The 20654-nt window shown below is 40.4% G+C and overlaps 1 protein-coding gene across 4 annotated transcripts in view; it reads right to left on the bottom strand.

Moving 5' to 3' along the window:
* gnaz (guanine nucleotide binding protein (G protein), alpha z polypeptide) overlaps nt 1-20654 on the bottom strand; it is a 26107-nt gene extending 5453 nt beyond the window's left edge. The window contains exons 1-2 of one of the 4 annotated variants that reach the window (XM_086097724.1): nt 20352-20654; nt 3811-5066 (exon numbers count right to left, since the gene is read on the bottom strand). In XM_086097724.1, the coding sequence (XP_085953850.1) occupies nt 3811-4533 (723 nt within the window). In that variant the 5' untranslated portion in view covers nt 4534-5066; nt 20352-20654. Of the gene's footprint in view, nt 1-3810; nt 5067-18813; nt 19103-19485; nt 19648-19817; nt 20079-20351 lie in introns of those variants that run through there. The other 3 variants (XM_086097725.1, XM_086097727.1, XM_086097726.1) reach the window with 3 other exon arrangements.

Here is a 20654-nt window from a genome sequence, read left to right as displayed (position 1 = left end):
ACTCAAAACCACAGCTTGTTAGAGAAGCTGTTTGATTTTTTGGTAGACACTGTTATGTCATAAAAACGACTTGATTGCATGATACTGTTGTAATCTATTTACTAAGCACTTGGTCAGGTCTTAATCTGTTTCAGTAGTCGATTTGAGACAGCAACAGGCATCTGCTTGTGTGCCTGTAAAAGGGGCAATCTGTGTTATGTACAAAGTTACTGCTTTTGGGAACGGGGGGGGGGGGTGTGGGGGGAACTAACACTCTTTGCGTCGGATTGACCAAATCATAATCAAGAGAATAGCACTGAAACTGCGTTTAGGTTACTCTCATATTATTTATTACATGGTTTGGTCATTCACATCCAACTTAAACATCCCTTTTGCAGCAATTTCATAATTCATTTCATAATCTGCCCCATCACCTACCTTCTCTCACCTTTACTGAGGTACAATGGCACACAACACATGCACTTAAAAGTGTGTCAGAGAGGTTCCAGGACTGGCATCACAAAAAGTTTCAAACACAAACTACAAGTTTCCCCCTTCAATGTGGCCCATCAGCATATCTTCATAGAGATCCTGTGATTCATTTAGTGTGAAGAAGAGGTGACAGGACAGCTCGTGGCTACTTCACCATGACAATGCGCCTGCTCACAATGCCTTGAGCGTCCAACATCTTCCGGTTAAGCTTCTACTCAAATGACCAGGCTCCAAGCTCAAGGGGGTCATCAAGGGGATCCACTTTGAAGATGTGGATGATATCAACTTCACCAAAATTCTTGCTGTTAGCATTCTGAAATCAAACCACCACCACCACCTCTCCTACTGGAGCCGCTGTCAGTCCTCACAGCGGTGCTGCGGCCAAATTTTTCATTTGGGGCGTGTTTCCTGATGCGACGCTGTCAGAATGAGTTGGTCGACGGCTTACTGCGCTATGCTAAATGCAGTGTGAAAAGGCTGTTAAACTCCAGGAGGGTTACTTCAAATGAGCAATCTTGTATTTTGTCATCTATCATTTGTGACTCCAGTCCTGCTACTTTTCTGATACACCTTGTACTATTGTGATGCTGTTTGTTGGACTCCCCCCTCCCTTATACTCCTCTCGCCTTTCCCTTCTCATCCTCCTTTCCCTAGTCACAGCTCACTGTCAACATTGCAGGATTAGGAGCATTTGACTGGCTTGTTGCTAGGCAACGGTAACCATGGTAACGATTCATTATGAGGACAAGGATGGGACAGGGAAAATGCAACTGGGAATCGGTTGACGAGTAATTATGGTGTGTTTTAAGTCTTGCGTGATCTGGTGCATCACAACTAAAACAATTTCATTCCATTGCTCATTTTCTTTCACACCTAGGGCCCTTTTTTGTGCCTAACGTAAAATTTATGCAAAGTGCAGTCTCACTTGACTGGGCACAAGGGTGGAGTTTTCTTCTTTTTTTTTTGTGTATTTTTTTGTACACAGTTACAGTTAGAAAGGTCCGTTTGCGCCATTGTGGGAGTAAACACAGCCAACTTGGCTCCAGGCAAATTGAAGGGGCTCCGCCCATTCCCTTTAAATTCAGCGCAGAAGATCCAATTGCGCAAAGTATGTTTATAAGGACAGTGTGTATACATTTTTTTTATTTTTAGTGTCCATTTATTTTAAAAATACACTACTACGGGTGTACATTCCTTTATTTTTTTTATTATTATTGGTGGGGCTTTAGCGTCAATAGACGTCACCTTAACAATCTTCCTTCATCAAGCCAAGCATTTATAATAAGCACGCTGTAAACAATGACATGAAAAGAGAAACAATGATTGCTGATTATGTTTTACAAGGTTTTGATGTGTCCATTTATCCAGTTCCGGGTTTCCCCAACTTAAATTGGAATTTGGATATAAAAAAAAATCCAATCCAATCTAAAATACACTAACTAATGAACTAATTAACTAACTATTAATTTCAATGTTGTACAAAAAAATATGTACTACCACAACTGCATACTTAAAAAAAATATATAATCGTAGTAATCGTTCATTATATTATATAGGTCGCGCTGCGCCTTACGGGAGGCTGAGATGTTTCACCGCCATTTTTCTGCTATGTATACCCGAAGAGGAACTTCACAAAGGTAGTAATTGATGGTAGGCTTGCGAAGTGGGATCTGTTTGACAGAAAGTACACACACTTCGAATTACGGTTGTTGTATTCTATTAGTTCACCACTAGATGGCACTAAAATCTACACTGTCCTTTTCACTTCGCATGAGGTAATTACAGGTCAATGTTGCAAAGCAGGCACTTTGAGACTACCATCCAACCAGATTGTTTGTGTCTGTTACTCCCCCTGCCCCACTCCCGCATAGTTGCGTAGTGACATCAGCGGAGCACAAAATCTGTCTGCCTGCTCCTTGATCAAATTCACCAAAATTTACAACTTTGACCTGCTTTCTGTCACCAAATTGTTAGGTGCACCGAAGGCGCGTAACAGAAAACAGCCTCGGTCTGCCAAGACACCCAGGGAGGCGCAGTACAGTCTGCCAGATTCCCGAACACGGTAAACTAAGCTAGCATGAAAATGAAGATGCACCTGTTTTTATGCCGAGCGCGTTTTTTTACAGCGATGGTAAGCGCGCATGTTACAAACACATAGCCCCTAGTGTTATTTTGTTGATTGCAGTAAGCTAATAGGACTATTAAAACTATAATTTCTTGCTCTTTAGCTAGCAGCCTGGAAATTGTAAAAGGTTTTTTTTCCCCTTGCATCTGTGAACTCCCAAAGAGATACAAGAGCATTTGCAACCTGTTAAATCTCACAGGTAAAGCTTCACACGAGGTTCTGTGAACTCAATTAACACCACACTGGATTTTTCTCCACAGACTCTATTTTTAAACAGGAAAAAAAAACTAATTGATTCGTTCCAACCCTGTCTTTGTTCAACTTTTGTCTGTAACCCATGCATTATTAGCTCACTTCAACAACCACAAGGAACCACGTGGTTTTTTCTGTGCTCGTGTGTTAGTTAGTTAATGCTCGAAAAGCCTTTGGGTGTTTACAGGGGTGTCTTTTAGGAAACAAAAGGCACTTGTGAAATTATAAAAAATAGCTGACCCCTTAGGTGATCCTGACCAAAAACTGTAGTACCCATTATTCATCTTCTATCAAAAAGGCAGTTAAGAACACCACATACCAAATCAGCTAAAAAAAGGAAAAACTGTAGCTATACTATGGGTAGGAAATTGTTCAAATTCCAAAATCATGAGAAAGCGATAACGCTGACGTCTTTCTTCTGTCAGTGACATTTCAAATAGCTTTGTTTTGACTAGATTACATCAGAGTGGCTGTATTTGCCTTGATGCAAAGTGAATCTTGGGTGGCTGTCTGTGTTCTAGCATCAAGTCAAGGAGATAATATTATGGTTTGATAATTTTATCATTCAGAAAAGTATGTACAAGCACAATACACAGCTTGGAATAGTAACACCGGCTAGCGCTAACAGCGTACTGCAATCTTCATGCTAAGAGATACCAAAAAATAGCAGGGAGTTAAATAAAGCAGTATTTGAATTTTTTTCAATTACATTTCGAGCCTCAATACTGACTAAACAAAAAGCTTCATAGTGTCTGTGATTGCCTACCCTTAATAATAATTTCATAAAGTTTTATATCGGGATTATGGCTAAATAGAAGGCCTTCTGTTTGATTCTGTGTTCATGCGGAGGAATTTAGATGTTACTTTCCTTTTTACGTAATCCGGATTCATGGATACTTTGACCTTCTTTTAATTATGATCTATGCCTTTCTGTGGAGAGCTTTACAACGGATTTTTCTTACCGTCTGGTTGTCCTCGTAGAGTTTGAGGTCATAGCCACTCAGTTCAACACAGAAAATGATTGCAGTCACGCCCTCGAAACAGTGGATCCACTTCTTCCTCTCTGATCGCTGTCCACCGACATCTACCATCTTGAAGGTGAGCTCCTTGAAAGTGAATTTGTTCTCTACAATGCCAGTGGTCATGTCACGAGATCGCAGAATGTCCTCCACTGTCGGGATGTACTCAAGCGCAGAAATCCGGTCCAGGTCGTTTAGGTAGTAAGCAGTATTGTCCTCTAAGTGGTACTCATTGGATCGCTGAAAGCACTCCTGGACCCCTGAGTCTGCCCAGAGGCGTTTCATGACTCCCTGCAACTCTGGAGTGATCTCACCCTTGCTTTCAGCCGGCCCCGTGAGGGCAAAGAGCTGCACAGCGTCATAGGCGCGATCAGGATTGTGAAAGTCAATCTTAAGGGTGGTCAGGGCACGGATGATGCGTGTGAGCGAGTCGATGGCGTTGTACAGGATAAGGGGCTTGTATTCCTTGCAGGCCTCAAGGTTAAAGCCGCCACTGTGAATGATCTTCATCTGCTTGACGATGGTACTCTTGCCAGAGTTACTGGTGCCCAGCAGCAATAGCTTGATCTCGCGCCTCTGCCGCTGACTCTCCGATCGCAAGTGGCGGTCGATTCGCCGCGAGCGCCGAGCCGCTTCCTTCTCCTCCGAGCTCTGACGGCACCCCATGGTCCTCCACCACGTGGTGAGCGCAAAGGAACTCGTGCTGCCGCTTGATGGGTGAACTAATTGCAAAGAAGAAGTGATGATAACTTTGGAGGAAGCCGAGTATTGTTGGGAGAAAAGGCAGGTGCGACGTCAGAACAACCAGCAGCCGGGAGAGCCTCCGCAGAAATGAGTGACTCAGGAGCGTTTCATTCTTTTTGCTCCGGGGCAGTCTGTGAGTCCTGTGTGGGCAAAACCCAGACTTGTGGGATGCCCACACAGTGCCTTGCACTGAGGTTCGACTGTCTGCTGAAGCCAAGGGAGCTGGGGATCATAGCAGGGGGCTCCCCTTGAGGAAAAGTTCTGGAGGAAGGCGGACTACCTTCAGCTTTTGTCAGTAGAGGAAGTGTTTGGGCTTGATGAGTGCGATTGGGAAAATTCTCTCACTCCATCCCCACATGGCTCCTGTGTTGCGTCTTCCTTGTCAGCCCACTGCAGTCATCCACCCCAGAGTGAGATTTATCTTCTCGGGCTTGCAGATAGATTCTTCTTAGAGTCTGGTAAAACACAATAGAGAAAATATGTGAATTTCTTTAGACATCACACCAAATGCTGGTTCTGACATCGCCATGCATCTAATTACTGTAAAATCTTAATGCTTAATGATAGGTATGGGAAAAGTGTAGGGATGGGCGAGAACTGATCCCAGATATTGGTATCGTTGCCAATACCAGCTCTAAGCAGGGTTCACCAATTCCGGTCTTCGAGGTCCAGAGTCCTGCAGGTTTTAGATGTTTCCGCCCACAAGCACCTGGTTCAGATAATCAGCTCATCTGCATGCCTGTTAAAGATCCTGATCAGGTGTGTTGGTAGGCGGAAACATCTAAAACCTGCGGTACTCCGGACCTCGAGGACCGGAATTGGTGAACCCTGTTTTAAGGTATCAGTACTCACGACGGTGGCCGATACCAGTATCGGCTGCCCTCTTATGGCTGGTTTACGATAAAGAACTAGGAATTAGAAGAATAGAAAAGTGCCATTCATTTCATACAGTTTTATAGATTAATGTTATATTGGGATATATAGGGCTTTCTTTAAAATGATCTGGAATTATTTTTTGGAGAAATTTTATGTATCAAAAGAACAAGTGGTACAACTTTATATCATGACCACTCGAGTTGAGTACTTGTATTGCTATCATATTGGTATCTGAAAAAAAGTTTTAACCTGCATATGAAAAGCATTTACACTTTAATGATCTAATAAAGGATTTCCTCAAATTATGCAAGTAAGTAAGGGTGATTGATTTGGGGGACTTGCATATACAGAGAGAGAGAGAGAGAGAGAGAGAGAAAGACACAGAGACAGATGTAAAGTAATATAAAAAACATTCACTGGTTGGTGCCATAAAACCAGCAGGCCTGATCAAGGTCAAATGTACTACGTAGAAAAGCGGTCTCGATAAAGCAGCAGTGCAATTTTGCGAGTTTCTTTTCTAAAAACATGTTTAGTTGTTTTCACTATAACACTTAATGCCTTTGGATATTGTCCTCCTGTTCTCAGACTGCAGTTCAGCAAAACAACGTTTGGTAAAAAAAAAAAAAAAAACGTATTTACTGTCTCAAGGGAAAATGACAGACTTAAGCCAGCAGGTGCCTCCTGCGTCTTAATGCCACAATGTCTGCTTGCAGACTTCCTTGATGTTATCCACCAAGTTATGCACTGTGCTGATTAGTGGAAAAGTACAAATATTTTCATGCAGATCTGGTTTTATTTTGGTCCTTCGGGGCATGTTTTAGATGGGAGTTAGAGGTTTTCTCCTTAAAAAATATTGAACTCTAATATGTTTTAAGATGTTAATAAAGTTCCGCTTTGCTGGTGCAGGGATAGCCTGTGGTAAATAATAAGACAGGCTATTCTCTATTGGCAGAGTAACAAACATGAAATCATACTTTAGCCTAGTTTTTCTGGCAAAACTCAACTTTGCTAACCTATCAGATCGAGAAAGAGAGACAGAGGGCATTTCTCTGAGCTTGGAAAGCAAGGTCTGTTCTTCAAAAGAGTGAGAGGACAAACAGAACAGAACAAAACCCCAACAAAATATCTCCACAAGGGAGAGCGTAGTTTTAACGGCTTCAGGCACATGACTACCCTCACTCAATAACACAGACTTAATGTACAGATTCTGAGACGCTATTAAAGCTGTACATGAAGTCCTTTTTTTATTGCACCTTTTGAAGTTATACCACATTGGATAATTGTGAGGGAAGACATTGCCAACAGTGCAGACAGCGAAAAAGAAAAAAGAAAATACTGACGTTCATCATAGCCTCATTAAAAGTTTGGCTAGCACTGAGCAAAACAAAATGCTAATGTACATCATTGCTGCTAATATCTAACACATCACATTCGCTAGTATTGTAAATCATCAAATTCAGAGGTAAGATGGACATCTTGCTGGGGAATGAAGAGGAGGTGTTTGCAGGCAGGCGTCCTAATACATCATGAGTGCCGAGGTAATGTGATAGCCAAGAGGCGTGTGATACAACTTTTTTTTTTACACACAGTTTTTAATCCTCCCTCTGCTGTTCAAACCACGTTTAGTGTTCTGTCATTAATATGTCCCACTGAAAAACTTTGAGGAACCTTACGAGACTGTAGTTCAGCAAACGTCAAAGGAATTGTTTTTTTGTTTTGTTTTTGTTTTTCCTTTGGCTTTGTGGCGACTTGTATTCTTTAAAGAATGGTCTCAACGAGGACAAGCTGCTTGGAATGCAACGTGTTCGACCCTACAGCAGTGATAGTGAATCATTAGAAGAAATTCATAATGAATGGCTGGTTGGTGAATGTCAAAATATATATGATTACAGTAAATAAACAAACCTATCTAGGGCATTACGTTATATGCATTTTTTTTTGTCAAAAAAGTGCAGTAACTTGATGGCTGACACATCAGGCACAATCCGACTAATATGCATGGTCTTTAGAGATAAGGTACTCCCAATGAAAAAAAAAATTTTTTTATAAATGAAATACAAACCATGATGTCTGAAGAATAATGAAAGGTGCAGGTTTTAGCCATGGTGTTGCGAGTTGTCAGTCAAAGGCTTGCATTTGATTTGGAATTCAATGAAATGTTCCAGTTAGCATTGACCTGCTGTCGGGCATGCAATATGTATGCATGCAGTAGTGGAACCTCTAAGGTCGAATGCAATCAGATTTATTTGTATTTTCAAATGTCGTGCTCGTAGAAAATGGAATTCTTCCGGGGTCAAGCTGTTTCTGGCATAAAGCTGTTTTAGCTTTTGACATACATCAAATTTGACACTTTAAACCAGGATGTCCAGACTTTTTTGTTTGAGTTACACATACAGAAAACTAAGACGCAAGAGCCACGTAATGTTATGAAGTGAAATTGTGTTTAGTCCTGAAAAAAAATATTTGTGTTGTTGCATAAAATGCTACAGTATATACACCAATGTATTTGTAATGGTGGCGCCTATTTTTTTCAACACCCTCCCTTCTTTGACCATTTCCAAACATTTTGTTTAAATAAACTGTGTCAAATGCCATTTTTAGTATATGTCGTGGGCCACTGGGAAATGGATGGCGGGCCGCAAATGGCCCACAGATTGTAGTTTGCACACCCCTACTTTAAACGTTTGAAATAAGTGCATAAAAGCGACATATTTATTTTCCTGAGATTTTGCCTACGTTCAATTTAAGTGTTTGTGTTCCACCATTCAAGTAACTAGTGGTGGCTTTTGTGTTAGACAATATTTGAGTATTTAGACCAGTTGAATGCGGAGGAAGTGTGTGACTTTTAGATGACTGTATACTTCCTTTGTTTCTAGGTTTAGAGCGCCCACTCAAACTTTGCTCAGCACCATCCGCCGTACATCCTCACAATGGCAGGGTTATCCTTACCGCACTTGAGTTTATTTGACAAGAAAGCCTTGCAATGGGAGCACAGTGCAGGCACACATAAAAAAGCGCTCACATGTCATTTAATCAGCCAAAAGGCATCTTGCTACTCACTCCACTCCACCTGACAGCCTGTTCTTAAAAGGGGGTAGTGAGAGGACTTTCTCCACTCATACTCAAATCACAATCTAACCCCAAAATCAGCCTTGGTGTCAAATAGTGGGAAATTATGACCCAATCTTAATATATCGTATTCGATTTTTAATCTTCGCGGCAGATGATAATAGCAGCGATAATGTGATTATTCACTTTATTTAGGAGTCCTGAAGCCATGCAAGAGAAAGCTGAGTGAGACGAGGCGCTGCTGGAGGACATTATTAATGTACAGTATGCGATGAATGAGCAATGCATTAGTGAGCTGATCAATGCGCTTGCTCCGCTCGACTGCGCTTGTCTTCCACGTTGTGCAGCCACCACAAGGTGACACATAAGCCTGTTTAGTATAAACACAGCCAACCGGCTTTTCCTGAAGGGATAATGGGGAATTCAAATGAGGAAAATGTTGAGCAGGGATTGGAACGTGTGACATAGGAGATAAGCACATGTTGGTGTCAAATATTTCTTTGCAAAGATGATGTATTTGCTACAGATGCCACACTCGTGCAAAAGTCAAGGTGACTTTCAGGGTTCTGTGACGATTGTTACGGTGAACCCTTGTGAAAGGTCCTCGGGCATTAGCGCCTCCTTCAAAGGGATGTGAATTTCAACGTCTGCAGCCAACGCTGTTGATAGTTTAAACAGGCCGTTACCTGCGGCTGAACAACAGTCAACAAGGAATGCGCAGCTTCATTTCAGCGTGTTTTATTCCAATAAATCACAATTTGTTTTCTTTCTGAGGGCTGAATATTGAATGTCGCTGTTCGTTAGCAGCCCCTCTAATCAGGAGCCAATAAACACATCCTATCATAAATACCAGCATGCCTTTGCATTTTCAATCGAACGGAACGAAACATTACATTAAAACTGCAAATAGTTATAACTCGGCCTTCGCACCCTCTTTTCATCTTCAAAATGATCATCAAACTTTGATGTCATGCTGCTCTAACATTAGCTGGCATAGGCAAGAAGGTTTTACAATTTAGCGCGCCGCAAATTTCCTTACAGCTGTCGAGGATAGACACTTCCCATTGTGGCATATATAATTTTGTTTCGTTAACAAAATGGCTACTTCACATCACACCAAAATGACCAACTTCATTTTCCATTTCAGGCATTGATCCTTAACTCATTTGCTCCCAAAAACGTATAAAAACGTTCTATATTAAATTGCCATGTCCCAAAAACATATTTAATTTATTTGTGTAATCGTAGTTATATATATATAAAAATAAAAATAAACGGCCAGCAGTTGGCAGCAGAGTATAAGAAATCAACCAGGGCCATGTTGCAAAAAGCTATTTTTCTCCAGAAGAGACTCTAATCTTTCTTTTGGTGGGTTCCATGTTTTTATAGCAATAGAACATAATATTCTGCGGGCCTTGCAAAATCAGTCAAAATCCAGTAAAACAGCCGGGAGTGAAGAGGGTTGCTTCAGTGAAAATGGCTGGGAGTGAATGAGTTAAAGTGGAAGTCAACCCTCATTTTTTTTTAGACAATCATGTTCTATTCAGCTCCACTAGTCTAAATACGGTATTTTGGTTAATATTGCGTTAGTGGAATATGAGTTAAGCAGCAAAATCCAGCAGTTTTTATCTATATCAGAAGGCGGTCATTTTGCCACTTCCTGTCGAGTGAAAATGACGTCGCAGTTGTTCAGGTCTCAAGTAACAACCGATCACAGCACAGCTTCAGAAATCAGGTGAGCTGTGATTGGTGCTGCCCGAGCCCCAAGCAAATGTGATTTCATCTTCCGTCAACAGCAAGTGGCAAAATGGCTGCCCCCTGAGATGGATAAAAATGGCTGGATTTTGCTTCATGACTCATATTCCACAAATGTAATATTAATCAGAATGTCATGTTTAGACTAGTGAGGGCACTTATAACATATTATTGTCAAGAAATGTTTAAAGTTGACTTCCCCTTTAAACTTTTACATGCACTACTGAATTTTTGCGTTAAACTGTTATTTTCTAACTTCTACAAGTGGGGTTCAGGGTTTGTGTTCCAGATCCCTAAAATAAATACATTTTCACCAGCATAGGCATACTTATTGTAGTAGTATTGACATTAAATCTCCCCTCTAATTTGCATTGAATTGTGTGTATAGTGAAACCTTTAATGGAAAATAGAAATTCACAGACTCAAGATTGAAGAAATGTGATGATATTGCTCGGCAGCAAGTGCACGCTGGAATGTGGGACAAAAACAGCAAACAGTCAATTTCATGGTTCCAGCTAGAGAATGATTGATCAGTGTCATCCCCGGATTGTTGCGCGACGTTGTCACATTGTAACTGTATCATGCAATGCCTTTGAAAAACAAGCAGCATGCCTCATTTTGCAGCTGTATGCTTTTCTGTGTGTGCCTTAGAGGAACCAAACATGAAGTACTCCCAACCTAGAAAGCCTGCTTCGGTGTGATGAGTCAGAGCTGTGTGTTGGTCCCACTTTACATCACAATTAGAGTAGATATAGGTCAGACAGTGTGTTTTTTCTGCAGCATTGGACAGTATTTGTAACTTAATGGTAGTTTTACATTTTTATTCTTCTACAGCTGCATGGAGGACACACTTAATTGGACGAAATTGCCGTCAGCCATTATAGCAGCAGTACTTTGACATATATATATATATATATATATATATATATATATATATATATATATATATATATATATATATATATATATATATATATATATATATATATATATATATATATACACACATATATTTTAAAGTCTACACATCCCTGTTCAAATGCCAGGTTTTTTTTGTGATATAGAAAATGAGGACCATTATTACTCATTTCAAAACTATGAATCAATTGAAAAGTCGGGATGTTGCTGCGTTCATAACTAACCAATCACATTGACGAACCATTTAAAATGCCTTTAATTAACCACAATAAAGTTGAGATGTTCTAGTATGCGTAAATTAGGGTACAAAATAATTTCCAAGGCATTAAATATACCTCGGCCATCATCAAGTAGATAAAATATAGCACAACAATGACATTATCAAGAAAGAGAGTTTTTTTTTCCAAATTGATGAAACGACGAGAAGAAAAATGGTTATGCCAAAAGACCGACAGCAATATTGAAGGAGCTGCAGTTATTTATGGTAAGTACAGACTGTTTAGTACATATGATCTCCTTTTCATGCTTCTGCGTTATGGGGTAGGTGGCAAGATGGAAGCCTTATCTTACAAAGAAAAAGCAAAGACACTTGAAATCTCCCAAACACATGCGGGTAATTCTGGTCCAATAAACTTAAACTTTTGGGCCGTAATTCTGAAAGGTGTGTTTGGTGCAAACACAAGACTGCTCATCACCAAAAGAGCACCCAACCGAGACCTCAAAATGCTCAACAATTGAGCCATTTTATCAGCTTTCAGAAGCTGTGAGCGTGTCCGCTGAATAATCTGAATCCAGGCATTGCTTGTTTGATAACTGCACACTCAAGTGGAATGAAAGCAAAAAAGAAAATTGTAATAAAAAAAAATAAAAAAAATTTAATGCTATATTTCTACAGTTCAGTACTAAATTGTTCTAAGTCTTTGCACTTGTTTAGGGATAACTGAAGACGTTATCGTCAAATTGATTTAGAAAGAATTCTCTCAATTCACTTTACCGAGTCTTGAGAGTAAATAGTAAGATTATAATCATTTATCATCTATTCATCGTCAATCAGGTGTTGTATTGTCTTGTCAATGTATTCAAGTCTAATGTCATACTTTGGAATTCTGTATTGATTGATTGATTTTTTTTATAACTGACGTTTTATGACAAAATTCTGCTGTGAAAAGACAAAAGCGTGAGGGTTTGTTCTGGTGGATTATGTTGAAAGCTTCCTTAATCAACACAGATTCATTCATGCTTGATAATCGCAGCAAATCAAAATGCTTTGCCTAATGACAGTCTTGGCTGGATTTAGCTTTCTGTACAAAATGCAATGTAGTGTTAGTAAAGGAAAGCTGCTTCTTTTGTATTCCTTGGGGGGGAGTTTTTAATAGTGAAATTCTTGGAAATAGTTTTCCATAGTAGCTTAGAAATCACCACAGAAATGTTTTGGGCTGACGCCACCCAAAGTGGAAATTAGCCTCAAAGCCTGATTTCCAGTATTACAACAATGATTTTATTATAAACTTGTGGATTTTATGAACGCTTGAAGTCCAGTGCAAATCATCTTCTAGGGCTCGATTTTCATACACAGCGCACGGGTGTTCTACCTAAAAACGGGCACACTCTGATTTTCAGACAGCAGGAGGTTATCGGTTTTCGATCAGAGGTAGGCATTTCCGTCAATTCCCGTCAATTCCCGTCAATGATGATGCCAACCTGTTGGCGAGTGCACAATGGCGCAAAACCTCGAAAAAATACACAATCTGAGCTGTCTCCCGAGACGTTGACTGGATGGAATGGAGTCAATGATCCATCCAGAAAAAAAAAAAGAGATCCATCTAGGGGACAAATGGTGCAAGGACATCATTCTGAGTCATTCCAACATTGAACAGCATTTACTGTTTCATGGGAAAGTAAGAATATAACAGCGTTTAATCGGCATAACTCCATCCGATTTTAATTATTTTAATAAAGGGTAATATCAACCGATAAAATCGCTTGGGACATTGTCAGCCATCAATTTACCGGCCTTTACTTTTTTGTTGCAGTTTGCAATGCTGTAGAACTGCACTGTGATGCTGACAGCTGAATTGAATAGCAGAACTACAATTTTATTGTTGATGTATTTTTGATAGTGAAAATTGAGCAATTGTTCTTGTAAAGTTATTTTTGTAAAGTTCAAATTGTGAATACAGATCTTATATTTGGATAGGTCTACATGGTGTGCATGTACCTAGTGGCTGTTATGCAACGCTGAAGGCAGACTTCAGAGACGGATGCCTGTATACTGTGCGCACACGTGAGGATGCAACTCATTCATTATGGAAAACAATGAAGGGCAGTGTTCTCGCTGTTCTTCCACAAAAACAGTGGCCCGTTTTAAAGGCGGGGACGGGACGGTGGTGGCGGGGGCGAGCTCTCTTTTGCCGATAATGCCCTGTTTAACGTTGTTGATGCTCAGTGGCTGTGTTCCCCTTTTGCCAATCTAGCGGGTCACACTGAGTCACAAGGCCAGTCAGTGTTGACAATGGAATGTTTGTGCACAGGCTAAGTCTACGAGCAGGCGGTCAGATGCGAAAGGATAAGGATGGCACAAGATGGACACACGATTGTTCACTGAATGTCTGCTTTGCGGTCTGGCCTCAAATACATATACAGGGGGGCCCGCAGTTTCCAACCCAAGGTGACATAATAAAAAAAGATAATTGTTGTTAAATCAGAATGTGCTCTAGTCTGTCACTCGTAGTGAAGTCATGATTCAAGTATTTGTATGAAGAACAATTTTAGGCCCTATTTTAGTACTATTTTATCCCTTTTCATCCACATCAATATTTTTTTAGCAAAGTAGATTGTACTTTACACATAAATCTCCAAAATGATGCATTTTACTTAAAATTTTTAGTTTTGCTAAATTTTTATTAAGAAGTTTAATTGCTAATTAAACTTGCTTATTTGCAATTGAAAAACAATAAGTACAGATATGGTGATAATTGTGTGCGGCATGACCAGATCATTGTACTAACATTGTCTGCGAGCTACATTAATACATAGAAACATTCAGACTCTCACAGGGCGCGATACTGATTTGGGTCATGACAGATAAGATATGCTAACTCTCTGCGGCAGAAAATAGCCACTTTCAGGTTCCTTCAAACAAAGACATTTTGGGCATTTTTGATCTTTGCAGGCACAGATTCCATGCAGCGCCAAGTATCTTCTTCCAGCTAACTCAAAAGCCCTTTTCAGCTTGTTTATACTACTTTTTTTGTGTACATGATACATTAATGACCTACCTTCTTAAAAAATATTGGATTATATAAGAAAATTCCAAATTTAGTGACAATTTTGGGGAGTCAATTACGTTGCACAAGTGCTGCGCAAAACTACCTCAAATCTTTCTTGACCTCGGTTCACACCATCAAGGGATTAATTCCTGTCAATGTCACCCGCGGATTGCAGGCAATAGCACTCCCTCATCAACCCACCACCGCCATTGCCCCTCCTCCCCTTCCTCTCCATTGCCTCCTTGTTGTCATATGACCAGTGTTATGTGTGTGCAATGGAACACAAAGTTGGTCTGTTTGTTTCCCTCACGCTGCCCTCTCACATTTGAGTGCTGCAAGTGAAGGCCCGTAGACTTGTTGGCCTTCAGCGGGGAAACAGACGGCCTCCTGTATGTGGCGACGGGCAGAGATGAGTGAAAGAGAGGGAGGTCAAAGGAGAAAGAAAGCGCGTCGAGCAGATGTTGTTTTATACAACACCAAAGCGGAACGCAGACCGTTCACCAAACCCCCTGCCCTAAAAATGTGTTTGATTACATATGGAGCCTCAAGTTATTTATTAGTCCTCTTTATGTCGTGGCAAAGACGCATTGTCCTATTACCTGGCCAGGACCCAAAATAAACACCAGTGCTGAACCAGCTGAATGAGCGCATTGTCTTGTTTGAAGACAAAGAGGCAGCAGAAAGAGATGCAGCACATCTGTTTCTGCAGAAATATCATTGTTGGTATTCTTGAGTCTGATAATAAATGATAAAAAGAAAACATGATAGAGACAAATTTAGTACCGAAAATCATGTGTTTTAATTTGTCAGTCACCGTGTGTTATAGTTTTATGTATTGGCTGATTTAGACAGAATTTGTTATAAAACATGCTTTCATTGGAAGTTTAGATACAAAATAGATCAAAATATATAATTTTACAGCCATAATATGGAAATGATGCTTGTGCAGTATATTAATAGTACAGTACAGTGGACCCCCGCCATTCATAGGCGATAGAGACCATGCCGGGAAAAATAATTGGTTAAAATAAAAAAAATGCCAATCCGCGAGTGCCAAATTCACTGTACAACAATATCAGAAAATACTCTAACACATTGCAATTTGCTTTTTTTCCCCATCAAATGACACCAAACCCTATAAAAGGCAACCATTTTAGAGGTTTTGACTTGACTTGTGCTGACTTGTTGGTGTTAAAGTGGGCCCCCATGTCCGCAGTGTATGAGCAACTACCATGTATCTCTCTACAGTTTTGTTGTCCTTTTTAAATCAAAGTCTGCCTGTGCTGTCCCCAGCCATTATGTCACCCACTGGACTTGAATGAAGCAAGTAACAAAAGAGTTGGAAGGAGGTCAGCTCAACATAGGTTTTTGTCACAGTTGCTCTCGTTTTATATGCATACAAATCATTTCACTGGCTGCATACCGCGGCAACAAGAGCAAGCATTTGCCATTGGCACAGCTGCGAAGGAGGCCTCATGTTTCAGTTATGCGCCTTGTGTTTGTCTAATTGAAAACATTTTGACTTAACAAAAACGCTCAATCAAAATTCTTATTTTTTGTTGTCAACATTTGTAATCATTTATTTAAAAACAAAAAAGTGAGCGCCAAATTAGCCGTTGTTTTAGTTGTGTTCACAGTAATAGAAATGTGAGTCTTTTAGCTTTTATTTTGACATTGGGAGCACTAGACATTGCATTCCTAATCCAAACAAGAAAAATGTATCAAAAAATAAAAATAAAGGAGCAATGATGATGACATTACCGAATGAACAATACTGAGCTCTTTTTGAAAAAAGAAAAAGAAAAATATATCAATTTGATAGTGCTTGACAGAAAGTGAAAGAAAACAGCAATTTTAGCCTGTTCAAATAAATTTAGATTTCTGTGAATATTTGTCTAAATTACTTTTTTAATGAGAACTGCTTCATATCTATGTTGCATGGAGTTGAGTGACTTCTCGTCCCAAAAACTGCAAACTGCAAAATAGGATGGAATGATGAAAGCAAATTTGTTCTTATGGGTGGTGTATATTTCTAGTATTAGGTTGTTGGGCTTATTTGATGCATGCCGGGGGATCATGAATCACTTTGAATACATCAGAATTGAGCCACTGAGAACTGCAATTATTTGAAACTCAAGCACAGAAATGAATAGAGGAAAGGAAAATGTATTTTTCAGATGAATACTTGTATTGGAAAACGCAGTTTAGTTCCAATTTTGACATGGAAGCGGCCGTCTATTATTGCACTCTACACTTTTCCTGATTCATCAGTGCAACATCTGGGTCAACTCCCATTTTCAAGATGGCCGTGCACCTGAAACCTAGCTTTAGCTTGCGCAAAACATCTCAGAAAGTATGGTTCAAAGATGTATAGAAGGTTATAAATAAATAAGTTGTGCTTAAGCTTGGGTGCCTGTGCATGTTCATGTTAATATAATGGAATGCTATTTATCATCTTTATGACATTAATATATTTAATGGATGTTTGGAGTCAACTAAAATCTGAGGATTTTTTTTTTCTATAAAACCTCATATCCAGAAGACGTAATCATTGCCATATAAACCCAATATATAAATCCCCCCGATTTAGTTGTAGCCATAAAACTTTAAATAACTGTTCTGCAAAATTACCCCAAAAAATTGTTAGCCCACTCTAATTCTCAGTCGAAGGGTTTCCCACATACCAAGGAGGAAATACCCTTGAAATGGGGTTTTCAACCAGCCATCGACCCCAAATAATCAGCAGGCACAGAAAAAATCCCGTCCTGTCCCAGTTCCGGACCATAGTAAAAAAATAAATACTGTCCCATTCCGCTCCCGTTGAAAATGACTCCCACTCCCATACCACTCCCATTTTGAAAGTCAGCTGTATTAAAAAAAAAAAAAAAAAGACAAAAACATTGGTCCGACTTTTTTTTTTTCCCTCCTACTGGATAATCCCGCTCCTGTCTGCTCCTGTGAATTTTTTAGCCTGTCCTGTCCCAATCCCGTGATTAAAGGTAAAGTTGACTCCCATCCCGCAGGAATCTCGAAAAAATGTCAGCCTCTTATCCAGACCTGCAAGATTAACAATTTAGAGTGGCAAGTCTTACTCCAAAAGTGAACATGTGATGGGACCAGAGGTAGGTGGAGTAGCCAAAAATTGTACTCAAGTAAGAGTAGCGTTACTTCAAAATAATATCACTCAAGTAAAAGTAAAAAGTAGTCACCAAAAAAATCACTCAAGTACAAGTAAAAAACTATTTGCTGAAAAGAATACTCAAGTCCTGAGTAGCTGCTTGAACATATAGTCTGATTTATTTTTTGAAAAACAATGTCATCAGATAGACAAAAACATTAAATTACGTGCAAATGCTGGCATCTTCAAATCATAAAATTTAAAAAATAAAAAAAAAATTGAACTCGTCTTCTAACTTCTGCTAAAGCAGGCATGCGCAATGTGCAGTGTTCTCTTTTTTTTCTTTTTTGCTTGTTTCAACGACCCACTTACAAGTTAATTGTTTGATTGCCGCTAACATGCGAAAATGACGCTCCCTCCAAAAGCAAACGGTGGTGGGGTGTCTCTATAAAGACTCGGTTCTCATCGTCACATTGAAGAGCCGTTCAAGACTCGATTCGTCCGTAAACGTCACATCACTCGTGTCCGCGGAAATGCTCCCTTACAGTCAGTCAAGCGGAGCACTTACGTGAAAATACGGTAAATCTAATGTATGAATGGGGCAGCGGGTAACGACTCTAGTGTAGCCCAATATAGCGAAGTAAGAGTAGCGTTACTTCTTCACACATCTACTCAAGTAAAAGTAAAAAGTATTGTTTGATAAAACTACTCTTAGAAGTAATTTTTTTTTTCAAAAGTTTCTTAACGGAGTGAATGTATCTCGTTATTACCCACCTCTGGATGTGACACAAAAAAAGTTACTAACAAAGCCAAGAAACGCGGAAGAAATGTGAACTGTAGTCCGTTGGCTGGTATGCCGGTTCCAGTTCCTGTTGGTCGACTCCATGCAAGAATTCTCAGAAACAGTTGTATAAGGGGTCTTTGATTTATGTCTCAACAGGAAAATTTGCGGAGCGCATGTCGTCACATGGCACAAAAAGGGCACACTCTTTTAGCGCCATATTTATCGATTTATTATTTTAAATATTTGAAATGCCATGTTGTAAACCTGTACTACTAAAAGTTAGTTCCGTGATTCACAGGAAAGTCAAATTTATACAATTGGGTTTTAATTTTTTTATCTGGAGTAGAACGCAGTGTTCCCAATGCATTTGCGTGGAAATAAAAAAGATTCTCAGGATTTTGAGCCTTACTCACTTGACACACTGCTATTGTACTGTACATCAACTTGGCCCTCATCCATCTTTTCCCGGCAGACATCACAAGTGAAAAAAGTCAACTGATTCGTGGGGGAAAGCCACTCAGATGTTACTGCAGCTTGCAAGGCTGATTAGAGCTTTTGTCACAGTGAGCTTGACCTTGGCTGGCCTCCTCTTGGGTTCCTAGCAGTGACGAGACTGGTGGAAATATAGGAAGATACACACGGTATTATTTCCCACGGTGTTTCCCGCTCCCGGTAATTGGTGTTACAGAAAAAAGTCCTACAGCTTCCAATAACAAACACGGCCTTCTCCCATCTCATTTGTGGAAAGCACCTCATTGCTACATCGCTAATGTTATTCGGACATGTTGAACTAATCAAATGGGAGTGCCAAGTGGAAGGAATAGACACAACTCAGCAAATGATGAGTTACACATTTTGGATGACAAACCTAGCTGGAAAGCTACAAAATCTGACTTGTAAAAAACCTTGGATAGGGACTTGATTAAGAACAGCCACCCATAAAAGCCCATGTGTCAGACCGAGACTGATCAATATTCCTATCCTTTCTCGCCCTTTGCAGACAACGCAACAATAGAGACATTTAAGCAAGCTAACATTCCTGAACCATTTTGAGGAGCAGAGCAGACTTTATCCACCATTTTTACCTTAATTCTATGACGTTTTGGGGCCTGTCTGTGTACGTTGTCACGATAAGCAGCCGGCGTTCCGATAAGAGCAGCTTTTTCCTTTTTTTTACAAGCAAATCTATCCAAATCGTCTTTTTTCCTTCTTTCTCTCTGCAGCATCACAACCTCCGCCCCTCTGTCCCATCTGCCTCCTTACTGTTAACCCACCACCGCGGCAGCCGCCGCCACCACCCCAGGCCCCTCCGCCCCTCAGCTGCAATGGTTCCCTCCCTGTCTCTCAGGCATGGAGCACAAGCATACAGTACAAAAATATATAAACTACGTATGAAAGGCTGCTTAAACTGTCTTACCGTCACAATCCATAAATCAACTCAAGGATGATCAATAACGATGTAACGCAGACGTAAGCGGCGGTCGGCTACGATCTCTCCCCGTGCCTGCAAATCAACGCTCGAGATGAATTTTGTCCATTCCCATCCAGCGCCTTCTGAAGCTAACACCTGATCATGTGGTTCTTCTACTCGTCCCCTATTTCCAAGCCTCGCTGCCCGTACAGACACACACCCACCCTTGCCCTACATAAGCTAACTGTGAGATGTTAACACTCGGATGCAGCAAAAGCATCCTTAAGGACGGAGGATGCTCTTTGGTGATGAGTCAAATAGCAAGGATATGATAGCACTGTCCACTGGCACACAGCTAGCAGGGTGGAGGAGGGGGCTGGACGTGCCATCTCGACATCACCTTGTCTGTTTTGTGTGGGAAAACGCACCCAAAACACACACAGGTGTCCCGCATTTGTCCTCCCGTGTCCCAAAACAAGACTAGCAACGGAGCTCATGCAAAGAAAGACAAACAGCCGTCTGAGTAGTAGTTAGCCTTACCGTGTTCACACGCCAGCATCCATTTACAAAGGATACTGCAGATGAGCCCTTGCGCGCGGTGAACGCCTCTGAGCAATCCAGTTTTTTAATCACACTTCTTCATTTTCATATCTTCCTCATACTCCCAGATACAAACGCACACGCACACACATACATGTCTGTCTCTATCTTTAATGTGCCTTTTACACGTCTGTATCCTCTCTCGTTTGCTCCAAGGCAGTTGAGACACTGCAGCGATGGGGGTGGAGGGCGTGTATATGTGTTTGTATGTGTGTGTGTGTGTCTGTGTGTGTGTGTGTGTGT

Source organism: Leptonotus elevatus, chromosome 15 (assembly GCF_054856555.1).
Source record: "Leptonotus elevatus isolate MCC_2025b chromosome 15, RoL_Lele_1.0, whole genome shotgun sequence".
In the NCBI taxonomy this organism is placed as follows: domain Eukaryota; kingdom Metazoa; phylum Chordata; class Actinopteri; order Syngnathiformes; family Syngnathidae; genus Leptonotus; species Leptonotus elevatus.
Note: the sequence above shows the minus strand (reverse complement) of the source record. Positions and strands in the feature narration are given on the sequence as shown.